Source organism: Bombina bombina, chromosome 5 (genome assembly GCF_027579735.1).
Source record: "Bombina bombina isolate aBomBom1 chromosome 5, aBomBom1.pri, whole genome shotgun sequence".
Lineage (NCBI taxonomy): Eukaryota > Metazoa > Chordata > Amphibia > Anura > Bombinatoridae > Bombina > Bombina bombina.
In genome coordinates this window covers 1,006,293,281-1,006,308,682 of record NC_069503.1, presented here as the reverse complement: position 1 = coordinate 1,006,308,682, position 15,402 = coordinate 1,006,293,281, and the positions used below count along the sequence as shown (strand labels likewise).

Genomic DNA, 15,402 nt, shown 5'->3' with positions numbered 1-15,402 from the left:
AATATATACCCATTTCAATTATTTATTTTTACCAGTGAAACCAATATAACATCTCAACATTCACAAATATACATTTCTGACATTCAAAAACAAAACAAAAACAAATCAGTGACCAATATAGCCACCTTTCTTTGCAAGATCACTCAAAAGCCTGCCATCCATGGATTCTGTCAGTGTTTTGATCTGTTCACCATCAACATTGCGTGCAGCAGCAACCACAGCCTCCCAGACACTGTTCAGAGAGGTGTACTGTTTTCCCTCCTTGTAAATCTCACATTTGATGATGGACCACAGGTTCTCAATGGGGTTCAGATCAGGTGAACAAGGAGGCCATGTCATTAGATTTTCTTCTTTTATACCCTTTCTTGCCAGCCACGCTGTGGAGTACTTGGACGCGTGTGATGGAGCATTGTCCTGCATGAAAATCATGTTTTTCTTGAAGGATGCAGACTTCTTCCTGTACCACTGCTTGAAGAAGGTGTCTTCCAGAAACTGGCAGTAGGACTGGGAGTTGAGCTTGACTCCATCCTCAACCCGAAAAGGCCCCACAAGCTCATCTTTGATGATACCAGCCCAAACCAGTACTCCACCTCCACCTTGCTGGCGTCTGAGTCGGACTGGAGCTCTCTGCCCTTTACCAATCCAGCCACGGGCCCATCCATCTGGCCCATCAAGACTCACTCTCATTTCATCAGTCCATAAAACCTTAGAAAAATCAGTCTTGAGATATTTCTTGGCCCAGTCTTGACGTTTCAGCTTGTGTGTCTTGTTCAGTGGTGGTCGTCTTTCAGCCTTTTTTACCTTGGACATGTCTCTGAGTATTGCACACCTTGTGCTTTTGGGCACTCCAGTGATGTTGCAGCTCTGAAATATGGCCAAACTGGTGGCAAGTGGCATCTTGGCAGCTGCACGCTTGACTTTTCTCAGTTCATGGGCAGTTATTTTGCGCCTTGGTTTTTCCACACGCTTCTTGCGACCCTGTTGACTATTTGAATGAAACGCTTGATTGTTCGATGATCACGCTTCAGAAGCTTTGCAATTTTAAGAGTGCTGCATCCCTCTGCAAGATATCTCACTATTTTTTACTTTTCTGAGCCTGTCAAGTCCTTTTTTTGACCCATTTTGCCAAAGGAAAGGAAGTTGCCTAATAATTATGCACACCTGATATTGGGTGTTGATGTCATTAGACCACACCCCTTCTCATTACAGAGATGCACATCACCTAATATGCTTAATTGGTAGTAGGCTTTCGAGCCTATACAGCTTGGAGTAAGACAACATGCATAAAGAGGATGATGTGGTCAAAATACTCATTTGCCTAATAATTCTGCACTCCCTGTATATATATATATATATATATATATATATATATATATATAAAAGAACAAAGAGAACACTCGCCGTTATTTTCGTGTCAAACAAAAGTGTTTATTTTCTGTGAACGTTTTCGGGGAGTGACCCTGTCCTCAGACAATTCCAAATAATACAATCATATTATTTGGAATTTTCTGAGGACGGGGTCAGACCCCGAAAACGTTCACAGAAAATAAACACTTTTGTTTGACATGAAAATAACGGTGAGTGCTCTCTTTGGCCTTTCATATGATAACTGAGGATGCACCCCGGAAGCAATATGGTATAGTGAGTGCTGGACTTTTTGCACATATATATATATATATATATATATATATATATAGAGAGAGAGAGATAGATAGATAGATAGATAGATAGATAAATAGATAGATAGACGTATATATATATAATGTCAATTAGCCGGTGGCCCAGCACTCCAACCTCTGTGGTGTAATTATGACCTGGGTGCAATCCTCAAAGAGCCAAGAATAGATATACAGTATGTTGTAAAGGAGGGCACTCACAGGATTTTTAGTTTCAACCATTGATAGTTTTTAATCTGAATACATCAGAAATTACTCATAAGTAGTCATAGTCGACATTTCGGCTCATAATTGAGCCTTCTTCAAGACAAGATTTATCTGTGTGAAAAAAGACATAAATAAGAAACTTATATAGTATATGACACGTGAAGACATACAACATACACACCCAACACGAGATAAATAGGAACTCTCTTCAGGCCAAGGTTCACAGAAAATAACAACATGTCCCACATTATGGATCTAGAGGGCATTCTCTACATAAAAATACCACCCGATGTACTGTGTCAGAAACTCTCCAGAATTTAAAGCTGTCTAGCCAAAAGCCAATCCAATACAGGACTGCTTGTGAGATAGACTGCAAGCCATATCAAGTACCTGAACTTAAAACTACATTTCAAGCTACAGATGTACTCACTGAATGATGGGACTGAGCCAGGACAAAAGCCCAAATACGGTATAATACAAGTAACACCCTTAGGGAGCTAATAATGGAACCTATAGAAAAGCAGGTATGATAAAATGTTATGAACCAGCTGATTTTTAACAGCACATAAACTATCTTAAAAAAAAACACCTATTGCACCACAACTCACTGAGCACGCCTCCAACACATGCTACACCCAATATTCAGAGCCCAACAACCCCAAAATAACGTTAACTGAACAAGGGGGAACCATACTCAAAGCTAGCAATATATTAGAATAATATACCAACCTTACCAGCCCCTATGTTAAAAGAATCAACAAAATTAAGCTAAATGGCTAAAGCACTAACCTGAATGTGACAATCGTCAAACTACAACGTCCACATTAGCGCTAACTCAGCATAACCAAGACATCAAACCAGCTGCTGGAAAAACAAGAATCTTCATTGTCCTAATAACGCACACTATCGTATCCAACTTTATAAACGTGTGGCACCTTCAGAGGGGAACAAAAACACAAGAATACCTTTATATTAGGGTTGCACCGATACCGATACTAGTATTGGTATTGGTGCCGATACCAAGTATTTGCATGAGTACTTGTACTCGTGCAAATGCACCGATACTTAAGCTGATACCTCCAATTCTTATCCATTCGCCATCTTGTGGCATTTTTCAAACTGCATGTTCCCATTTCATTTTAAGCTGGAGTGGAGACTTAACAAAAAATTGTTCTGCCAATACAAATTGCTGTTATTTGTATTATTGTACATTTGAGAGCAGTGCTCCAAAAGCTGATATTTTACAGCTGGAAGCCTACCTGGGAGAGATCACTGTACCTTATTCAGACAAACCCCTGAAATACTGGGCAGTTAATAAACTGAGATTTAATGGCCCAAAAATATCTTTCTGACCCATGCAGTAGTTGTGAAAAGTGAAAGACTGTTCAGCTTAGCGTCAAACGTCCTTACTGTTAGCAGAAACAGACTTATAGCTGAACATGCAGAGATGCTTCTGTTCCTTAATAAGAACTTTCCACTAACTTTTGAAAAATTATTCTAATTGCTAGATTGCCTGTTATACTGCTAGTTCTCATCTTGCACAATTATGCTCAAAACATACTGTACTCTGAGGAACATCCTTAGCCAGGGCTGAACTGGGAATAAAAAGCAGCCCTAGAAAAATATGAAGACCAGCCCTATTTTCTGTTGAATCAGTAGAATGCAAGTGCCCCATTTTTCTCAAAGGGGATTACTGGGATACTCTTTCCCCAATATTATTTTCAGAATTAAATTATATTACTTTGTATTAAGTACAAATGTCAAATTGATGAGTTATATAGGCACCCTACAACCCAATTGCATCCAGTAATCCCCCCTTTAAATTGTAGCTTTCCAGCCCTAGTTGCTGCAGCTGTTATTTATTGTTGTTGTTATTAATATATGTTATTGTAATATTTTTATTTATAAACATGTTCTGTGAACTTTGTGACAACAATCACATAAAACTGTTTTATTATTTCAAAATGTCTTTTGAGATACAGTTCATAATTATAAAGAAGTGATCTTAAATCTTTACTCTGTATTGTGCTAGGTAAACTGTCATGACATTAAAAAAGTATCAGTAATTGGTATCGGTGAGTATTTGAAAAAAAGTATCGGTACTTGTACTCGGTTTTTAAAAAAATGGTATCGGTGCAACCCTACTTTATATGAAAGAGCAGCAACATTCGGTCTAAAACACACCCTGTCATCACACATTACTATGATTTGAGAAATTGGAATTGATGTTTGATTCAATATAATCTTAAGCTGATAGCTCAAAGGGATAGCCCACCTAACATTAAACTTTCATGATTCAGATATAGTAGAAATTAAAATCACCTCTTTACTGTCATGATATTTTCAGTGTATTTCTTCCTTCTCTTGAATTTCTTTTTCAGTAAGAAACGTCATCTTATATGCTAGCCCATTTTATAACACCTGTGAAGGGGTGGTTTTTAAAACTAGATTGCAATCAGGAGGGGTTACACAGGAACAGAGAAAAAACTGGCCCAGCTGCTCAGAATAATAATACATTTACACTATATACATATATTGTTTGTTGAGGTAAAAATCTATCTATTTCTTGAACATTAACTGTTGAAAAATAAAAGATTAGCTTTAGAGAAATGTGCTTGTTCATGGACAGTTATGAAATGGTATAAATAAAGTTGTGAAAAAACGGAATAACCGCGTCATTGATGACTGTTAGTTAACAACAGTCCGATGCTCTTCGCACCGTACTTGATGCGCCTGTTTTTGACGACTTTTTTATAAATAAGGGGATCGTATTTAGATCCGCAGCAGCTATGTCTGGCGAGCGTATTGACGCCAGTGTAGCTGTCAAGGTTAAGTTAAGGAAAATTATGGGATAGAAATTAAATACATATATGTGCAGCTTTCTATTTCATCTACAGAAGAGGTGTCCAACCAAATTAACTATTTTTGTTGTTGTTTTTCACTGAGCAACAAATAAAGCACATGATTTTATTAACATAAACTTCAAATATATAATGTTTAAGCTAGATATATAAAATACATATGGCTTTGTTTGCATAAGCTAGCGATATATCATTATTTTAAAAGAGCCAGTATGTCCTGAGCAATATGATACAGTGATATATATTGTAATGGCTCCTAATTACCCTCTTATGCAGTTTCCGCCAAATTGTTTTTTCATTTTTAACTAAACACCATAAACTATTTAAAAAATTTCTGCAGGTGTTAATAAGACATTAATAATAAACTTCCTTTAAGTTTTAAAGGAACAATAAACAACATACTGAAAACACAATGCAACAGAAATAACCTGTGCATTAAATTAATGATTTTACAGTTATATTTCTATTGTCATGGATTGTTTGTAACATAAAAGAACACCCTAGGATTTGTATTCGATTAATAATTGACCATTTGTCCCAGAATCTCCACCAAGTGCATATGCCCTACTTATTGCTAGGATATCCTTTATCACAGGAAAAAAGCTATTAAAAGTACTTTAAAAGCTGATACATATCCACAGTTTTCAAATTCCTCACTCATAAAGCAAACATGTTTGATATCATATTCATTGTTATCTGGTCCTTATGACACCTCCCTGTCTGGGGTCCACATTAGGAGAAACCCCACTAATGGTTATTTACTCCTGTCTCATTACTTCACATTGTCCAAGCCCTTCTCACAAGATGTGTCCCCTAAGTCTCAGTAAAAAGTATATCAGGATTCATGTCAGAATTGACTGGTCTGTCCATGTAAATTATGTTTTTACAGTCTCCTAAATATCAGAATTTTTATTTCATGCAATAAAAACAATCCTTTTTTTCCAGGGGACCCAGATTTTGTCTATCTGACTCGTCTCAGATTGGAGCGGATATAAAGTTGTGGTCTAGACGTCAGCTACGGCCTAAACGAGATGCTGATCCCTTTGCACAGATGGCGACTTTACTACCTCTGAGACCAAAGTCTTGTATGCCAAGGATTTCTACGTCAGCTCCTCCAGTAAGTGGCCTGTAAGCCAATGAGCAAAAGATACACAGGGTATTATTATTGAACATTTAAACAGCTTTTACTTAAACTTTTATTAATTCAAAAACATTTTTAACATGTTTAACTGCTGCTCTTTCATATTCATGACTGAGGTGAAGGTGTAATATATTGCTTCACAAACACCTACAAAATATTGGTCTACTTTAATCCATTAGAAATCAAATGTGTCACTGGGCTAATGTATTTTCCTTAGCATTTAATCCTCTGGAAATACAGCTGTTTAAATGACACCATCCAAGTATGAAATGCAGTTTCAAGAACATTTCTATTTCCTGCATTTGTTTAGAAAATATATTAGAAAATAGCTTTTCTCAGGAATTGAACACTGCAGCACTACGTTCTAGGCTGTAACTGGAGTCCCAAAACCGGAAGTGCATAATCCTCCATATTGGACTACAATACCCAGGATGCCAGTGTGATTTGTTTAATACTTTTAAACTTGTAATTATTGTGAAAAACCTTCACAAAGCTAAAATGTGCTGTCCAGTTAGAACCCATTAGAACTAATTAGAACACCAATGTAGAGTGTTTTTAAAACAGATTGGGATAGACCACATATATGGATGATGCCATGTTGGCCTGTTTGAAGGTCTAGAGCCCCAAGTTGGGATAACCCTATTTTCCAGTAAACATTTTCACTTATACTACTATTGTCATTTATTTTTCAGATAATAAAAAGCTGCTCACCACTTCAATCTTCAAGAAACAATAAGACATATTCTTCACTAAGCAATGGCGATAGAGTGATTTCTGCAACCTTGGTTCCTCAAAAACTCAACAGAAAGAGTTGCCCTGGTAGTGCAGTATATACCTCCAAGAGCAGCATAAAATGGTAAATCAAAAATGTCATACATAACTTTAGTGAGCTAAGATAATTTCAAAGTAGTCAGAGAATTGATGTCAACTGGGGAATCCTGAGAGTTGTCATTTGTATCTAACCAACAAAGACGCACATACAACATTAGTGTTCTATGAACTATATAATTCATTTACATTTCAGATTGTGCTAAAAAAACAACTTGTCTTACATGATTCTTATTCCTATTAGGTCATACATTATTCAGAGGATCTTGTTCTAATAATATGAATTGTTAAAGGGTTTTTTTATGTTATGGAGTTACTCTCAACAAAGAAAAATCCTTCTTTTCACACTTTTACAGAGGAGTGGGTTATGTGGTCATTTGGGAGAGAATGTTTGATGGACCCGTGAACTAGAAATTCTATGTGCATGTGTAGATGAAATGTGTAGTAAAAATAGAAACAAAAAGGGCGAGCTGATTGAGAGAACAATGTAGATGAGCTAAATAGCTTAAAATCAGACTATGGATCACTTATGAATAAAAGGTGTGTGTACAAAATGACCTACATCTATGCTGATGGTGGCTGATACGTAGATATGTGAGCAATGAGATATAAGGTGAAAACAAGAAGTGTGTAATGTGAGGATCAGAATCAAATAAATAGTTTATACTGAAAGAAGTATAATCAAAAGTTTTTACTTAATAAACGCAAAAGAAATATGACATATAAGGGTAGATTTATCATAGTGCGAGCGGACATGATACGATGTAGCGTATTATTTCCGCTGCACATCGATAAATTTATAATTGCACCAGCAGTTCTTGTAAACTGCTGGTGCAATGCCGCCTCTGCAGATTCACGGCCAATCGGCCGCTAGCAGGGGGTGTCAATCAACCCGATCGTATTCGATCGGGTTGATTTCTGTCCGCGGCCTCAGAGCAGGTGGACAAGTTATGGAGCAGCGGTCTTTAGACCGCTGCTTCATAACTTCTGTTTCCGCCGAGCCTCTCGCACGGAAACGGGCATCAAGCTCTATACAGAGCTTGATAAATCGGCCCCATAATAACAACAAAATTACAATAAAATGAGCTCAAAATGCTTTTTGAGAAGTAATTTCAAACAGATGGTACCAAAAAATATATAAAAATGGCAAGACAAAAATTTTAAAATATTAAGTCACTGCAGTGAAAGTTCTTTCAAAGACAAATACATTTACAATGATCACTTTATATTTCCTTTTCCTTTTTTTCACACATACATTTTTTCACGTATACCACTAATACATGTATAAATATATTAACTATTATATAATTTCCACAATAGATGACACAAGTTTTCACTAACATACCGTTTTCTCTCAATTTGCACAGAATTCTTGCATACACTAGCGTTTATATTCACTTATCGTAATTTCTTTTTTTTTTTAACATTTTATTGTGTTTTTATTTTTATAATGTAATTCAATATTGGCAACAATGTTCTTAATTTTAGATTTCTTTTTATTTATTATAATAATAATAATTGGTAATCACCCAGGAAAACAAATATCCTAATTGACAATCAAAAATAACGACATCCTATTGGATATGAGACATTTGAAATGAACCAATAGGAGTGACACCATGTATACATAAGGATGTTACAAACATACAGTGAACATCTTGATAAAAGGCCGCTGTCCGTAACGCGTAGACCGTTGTTCACTGTTGTCTTCACTACAGTTTTCCAGAAGGAACCCCAGCAGCAATCGTGGATTTGTGGGGTAACGTAAAATCAGTTACAAACTGGTTCACCAAAGTCTTTTTTTCCCTGTAAATCAGGTGATTTTTCATCAGCTTATCATAAACCGTCAAGACACGGACCATCCACAAACATTTGGAGATACAAAAAGTCCGTTGTCACATGGATACCTCGTTACGAAGGGCTTGTCGGCATTACCCAATCAGTGCCCGACCATCCGCATCTTACGTAACCCAGAAGTATAAAGGGTCACACACAGATACCGCCGGTCTTCTTGCATCACAGACACCTCCTAGACGGCACATTTCATCGCCGCTTGGTCGGCATAATACAACACCTTACCAAGGTTTGATACTAATTTTCACTGCAGTGATTTAATATTTTAACATTTTTGTCTTGCCATTTATATATATTTTTTGGTACCATCTGTTTGAAATTCCTTCTCAAACAGCATTTTGAGCATATTTTATTGTAATTTTGTTATTACTATATGTCATATTTCTTTTGCGCTTATTAAGTAAAAACTTTTGATTCTTCTTCTTTCAGTATAAACTATTTATTTGATTCTGATCCTCACATTACACACTTCTTGTTTTCACCTTATATCTCATTGCTCACATATCTACGTATCAGCCACCATCAGCATAGATGTAGGTCATTTTGTACGCACACCTTTTATTCATAAGTGATCCATAGTCTGATTTTCAGCTATTTAGCTCATCTACATTGTTCTCTCAATCCGTTATCGCTGTAGCGCTCTCCCTTTTTGTTTCTGTTTTTACTAGCTATATCTGACACATGTTTTGAGGAGCATTTGTCTATTTAGGGAGTAGCAGTATTGAGCATTTTAGGAGTGTATTTCTCTAACCTGTTTGATTCATAACAAAAAACACAAATTTAAAGAAGCGCTTCACTCTACCTAAATACGAGATGCTATCTCTAATCATGTAAACACAATATAACACTTAAAATAGACACAATATAACAATTTCAGATTGAAACAATCTTACTTGTAACAGTAAATGGTATGGTTCTGAAGATAACAAATTGATTTTTATAGTGCTATATGTACTGAACACCACCAATGAATATGTCCTAACTTAATGATAAGTAGTAATTTGTTACAAATTGTATAATTGACGATTGATTTGGTATTAGTGAATGTAACAATTCCTCTTGAAGGAGAAACAATGTACTGCTGGGAGCTAGCTGAACACATTTGGTTAGCCAAGAGGTAATAGCAAGAGGTATATACAGGTATGTTCAGCACATTACAGTATTTCTTTATTGACAGTGTTTAGGTATAGTCTAACCACCCATTTCGATATTCTGTGTGTTCCTCACCTTCTACACATATTACCAAATTTATTCGCCCCTATTTATCAAGGTCTGACGGACCTGATCCGACATTGCTGATCAGGTCCGCCAGACCTCGCTGAATACGGTGAGCAATACGTTCGCCGTATTCAGCATTGCACCAGCAGCTCACAAGAGCTGCTGGTGCAACGCCGCCCCCTGCAGACTCGCGGTCAATGGGCCGCCAGCAGGGGGGTGTCAATCAACCCAATCGTACTCGATCGGGTTGATTTCCGGCGATGTCTGTCTGCCTGCTCAGAGCAGGCGGACAGGTTATGGAGCAGCGGTCTTTGTGACTGCTGCTTCATAACTGCTGTTTCGGGCGAGCCTGCAGACTTGCCAGAAACACGGGGCATCAAGCTCCATTCGGAGCTTGATAAATATGCCCCATAGTCTGGATTACCAGCTCCCATGTCTAACCTGAAATTCCTTATATATAACACCAGAGGCGTATATATATTCTAATGCTAAAATATTTCTTCTCTTATGTTTTCTCTACTGCAAGCATTCTGATGTCTATATAAAGTATATAAAGTATACTTACTTATGATTAGTGATGTCCCGAACTGTTCGCCCGCAAACAGTTCACCTAATTATGGGATCAAAATATTACCCAGTTGTTGAGTGTGCAATGCTTTCTTGATTGTTAGGAAAGTTAATTATGAAGTGCTACATACTGTAGAGACCCTCAAGCCTGGTGCATTATGATAGTCTCTAAACTGCATATTTTGGTTATGTACCTTAGTATTAATATACACCCTGAACACTACACATTGGGGGGTTCAACATGGTTTGGGACAGTATAAGAGACATAGGACTTGCTGGAGCTGTTTCAGATCATCTTCTTGGACTAAGGGAAGGTCTTTGATTGGTTTAGATAAGGATATATGTCGGAGGTTTTAAAAACTTTTTGCATCTCTGAATCCTTTGTAGGAGGAGTCTGTGGATTAGGATTTTGCTTCTCTAGTTTTCCAGTTACAATAGGTATTTTTAGGATGAGTGTTGTCATGCTTCTGTTTCTATCCTTCCTGAATACTAGATAGACATTACAGATTATGGCAGAAGTTAAGACTTTGGAGAATAGATGAACATAAATTATCGTGCTAGGTTACAAGTGGAACGCTAATGATAGTGCAGGACTCAATACGCAATATTGCTGGAGCGCACTAGCATTGGCGAGCAACTTAATATTACAAGTCCATGGTAAATCCCATTTACCAGAGAAGGGTTAGGGCGGCCAACATCAGTGTAAACTATGCTTTCAGTGGAGATTGGGACATGCCAAATAGTGTTGGTATTACAAGTTTAAAGTTATAGTATGCACTCGAACCCAAGCCGGAACTGCGCTAGAATATTTAGTGCTACTTGAAACCTGACGTAAAGTGTAAGGGTAAAAAAATAAGTTGCACAAAACACATAAAAAACATATTAAAATAAAATATTACACTCATATATACACTTTTTCTAACAAAATATATAATTTAGATATTTATAAAATATTTTTTAAAAGTTTAAAAAAACTAATTAATAGTTAATTATGTTAAAGTTAGGGGCTGTTAGGTTTAGGGGTTAATAGTTTAATTTAGGTTGTTGGATGTGGGGGAACTGCGGTTTAGGGGTTAATAGGTTTAGCTAGTGTTGGCAATGTTTGGGAACGCCGGTTTAGGGGTTAATAGGTTTTTTCTTCTTAAATGGAAAGAGTCCACAGCTGCATTCATTACTTTTAAGAAATAAGAACCTGGCCACCAGGAGGAGGCAAAGACACCCCAACCAAAGGTTTAAATACTCCTCCCACTCCCCTCATCCCCCAGTCATTCTTTGCCTTTCATCCCAGGAGGTTGGCAGAGAAGTATCAGAATTTATTTAGTCTCTTATGGAGGATAGTACTCTTCAACATGGGACAGGAGTTTTAAGTAATTCTATCAGTCTCTCATTAAGGGCTTGGATGAAAGTAAGAGTCCTGAGATGCAGGGAGAGTCTTTCTGCGAAACCATCCCGACTCATGTTAACAGCTCCTCAAGCAATCTGCGTTGTCGAACTTCGCTCCGCTGCCTGCTTTCTTCTCTCAAGTCCATGGAGGAGGCGATGCTACTATCTGTCACACTTGAAGGGTCGTGTTCCTGTTCCACGGTGTAGATTCTGGTAAGATCGTTTCATTTTACTTTCTTCGTGAATGTACTGTAATTCAGATGTTTTCCAGAGAGGCTACCACCTTGCGGGTCTAACTTAACATAAGGGTCTCAGTGAGTCTCCTTTAGTATCTTGGAATCAAGGGTTAATATCTCCTGAGGGGGGTTATTGAACAGTTTTTTTTTAATCATGTTTGTTATGTGATTCAACCTGCTTATGTGTGGTGTTAATTGGGTTCATGGTTTGGAATATTAAGGCCTCTGGAAGTGAAGCGACCTTATGGTTGGGCACACTTTTTTGGACTGTATGGTTCACCTTGTGGCCGGGCATGATTACGTTCCGTCTTCCATTTCCGCAGACCTGACCGTGTGGCGAAGGAGAAATTCTAGTCCGCAGGGGTCTGGTTCATAGGAGGTGGTGAGTGCCCCAGCCATTGTGGGTGTCAGGTGCCATTTAATTTTAATTCTTTAGTCCATATTTGCATATCCTCCATCCAGTTATGGAGGATTCTGATGCTGAGACTGTTCAAATTTCAGATTCAGTTATGGAGGATTCTGATTTACTTTCAGATTCAGATTCTGTGTCCGGTGACGAATCCGGATTGGCCTCGTTGACACATGTCAACCAGTTATGTTCTGTATGCCATATGAGAGCACCTTATTCCTCGGGTCGGGGAATCAAAGGACAGCTGAGTCATCCGCCTCTGGGGGTCCCTTCCTCTGAGAGGCGAGTTCCCTACCGCTCCATACTTCTACATATGCGGGTAACCCAGTTTATGATTATTCCTCCATGCAGGGTGGCATATTGCCCCTGGAGGTTGCAGCACATTTTCACTTCCATGTATTTTTGGCGATTATTTGTCTGCAGAGTCCAGACGTTTATTTGTGATTGTGCTTGTGCCCTATTGTCCCAGGTCTTGAGGATGGCCTCTACAGTTCCCTGCGGATATAACTGTCCCTGAGTGTTGTGCCTTTCGTTACAGAATTGCGCGCCTTCACATGTTTTTCAGTTATTAAATGACCCTATCCTTATCGGATACAGGCATTTTCAGTCTGCTAATTCGAATGGTGCACCTCATTAGACATGTGGGGATGATGTAATCTCCTGATTTTTATTTTATTGAGATTTTTCCCAGTTCATGGAAGATCAGGGCTCCGTTTGGCTGGTCCTGCGGGTAGGCCTGTTTCTTCTTGGGCGTTAACCTCCGTGTTGCCTTATTTTCTTTTTATCCGATAGGATGTTTTTAATTTTGTTTATTGTTTCCTTCTGGAACCTTCTGGGATCGATACTATTTGTTACTTCTTCGGAAGTTGTTTTGGACATGTTAGTCCTATGTTAAAAACGTCTGTTTTCCTTTCTTCCCCTCTGAGGGAGGATTTATGCAGCTTGCCGGTTAGGGCCCTGGGTGCAGGCTGGTCCTGTTGGGTTACTCTGCCTGTAAGCCTAGCTGTTCAGACATGTGGCAATGTTCTGCTTGGCTGATCCGGTCGAGGCGCCAAGTGCTCAGGTTATCATTTGTTTTACATGTTTGAACTAAGCATTCAAGAGGACCTGTGGGTCCGTGAGGCGGGAAGGATTGTTTCAGTCCTTATAGCCTTCAATCATTGATGACTGGGTAAGTGGAGTTTCTGCTGCGTCACTCTCTCTTACGTCTGGTATTATCGGAGCCTAGAGTTTCCTCCCCCACGCAGTGGACGGTTAGATGGCTTAGCGCCCTCTTACCGCTGTTTGAGCGGTTTGGCCTTTTTTTTTGAGGCTCTGGATTTGTCCTTTTTGGACTTGGTCCATCAACAGCTAGTAGTGTGAATAGCTGACTAGAATGCGGAAGGTTTGCAGTTTGAAACCAGCTGCAGCTCTTTGCACCTTAAATGTGTGCTCGCAAGCTGTTTAATGTAACCAGCTGCAGTTATTGCACATTGACCGTGTACTGTCTAGCTGAATTATAAGACCTTCTTGGTCTTCTTCCGTTGTCTCCGGGTGAGTAAGGCCTCCTTTTAGGGACCTGGGTTTCCTCCAGGAGATGGTTGATCCCTGTGGACTTAGCTCGGGGCTCCCCGGAGCTGGGAAGGCTTCATGTCTTTTCTCCCTGTATTCCTCTGTTTGTAAGAAGGTGATGTGGAGACTAGCCCTGCTCGAGGGGTTTTAATCTCAAGGTATCCCTTGGTTTGTTGTCCTGAGGCTGTTTGAGAAGTCTTGGGGCTCTAGGGTCGTAATACGACTTCTATTGCCTTGCTCCTTGGAGTGTAGGACTTTAGCAAGGGGTGGTTCCTTCCTTAGGTCGGGACTTACAAGTTCTTCTCATTATCCTGATTGATCTGGATATTGCATTCATATCCCTTGTGTCTGTTTTTTTGTCAGACAGGGTGTTCAGTTCTCTGGTATTGTTTGATTGAACAATTGGTTGTCCTGTTTTCTCCCTGAGGCTTCTGGTTGCAGAGGCTTCATTTGGCGTTTTCCCTTGTGGACCCAGTTATGGGTTGTTACTGGATTCTTAGGCCTAAGGGCTGGTTTGGGGTTCCCCAGTACTGGGAACTTGAGCTATGTCCTTTACTCAATCTACCTGACATGGTCATGGTTGGCCAGGTTTTCTGAGTGTCTGTTACTCATTAGGCTTGATGCGCCTTAGGGTTGGATTCCCTAGGTCAGCTTGCTAGGGTAACCCTTGGATTCACTGCTCTGTAGGCGAATGGGTTTGCAGTGTCTCTGCTGCATCCATTACATAGGGAATGTGTGTTAGCAAGCTACTTTTAGGGGGGTACTTTCCAAGGACATCTCTGTTGGGGATTGATCTCTCCTGTAGCTGGTGGCTTCATGCCTTGAGAACAGATTTTGCCCTTCTGGCTCCATCACTTTTCTTAAGGAGTTATTCTCCTTCTTATGGCTTCTCCTGGATTCAGGAGGTTGGAACTGTGGGTTAACTTATCGGAGAGGGGTGTCTCTCTGGGTTGTTACGGTCCATCTGGAGTCTTGCTGGCTCCAAGTTGAGACCTTGTTGGGCCTTTTTGCTAGATCCTTTGGGTCTACGGTCTTGTCGTCTGTTTTAGGAGTCAGGTTTTAATCTGTGCTCTGTGGGGATGGCTGTGGCCATTCTTCCACTCGTTATTTAGCTGGTTTTGGGATGCTTCTGTTCCCCTGATTTGGATCCGCTGATGCCGGGTTGGTCTGGCTGGGTGTGGGTTCTGAGAGACGTTGTCATTTTCAGGATCTAGGTGGGCATAGTTGCTAGCTCCCTAGGTTTACAGGTAGAGGGTCCAGGATTACATCTCCTTCGGGCTCTGGGTGTAACCTCTCCTTCTCGGGGGGCTTCGATTGAGGTTCTGTGTTCCCCTTTTGGAGACCTGTGGGTAGGTCTGGTGGCTTAGGTTGCCTAGAGTGTACCCTCTGTCTGAGGGTTGCTTTTTGCAGTTAGTTCTCTTGTTGGCTGCTTTTACTTACTAGCAAGTATCCTCTGTGTCGTCCTGACGGT

The 15,402-nt window shown here is 39.4% G+C and overlaps 1 protein-coding gene across 1 annotated transcript in view; it reads left to right on the top strand.

The window, feature by feature from the left end:
- Positions 1-15,402, top strand: part of RGS22 (regulator of G protein signaling 22) — a 354,545-nt gene that overhangs the window by 59,747 nt on the left and 279,396 nt on the right. Inside the window, exon 10 of the mRNA XM_053715916.1 lies at positions 5,690-5,872. Within this exon, the coding sequence (XP_053571891.1) occupies positions 5,690-5,872 (183 nt within the window). The remainder of the gene's footprint in view (positions 1-5,689; positions 5,873-15,402) is intronic.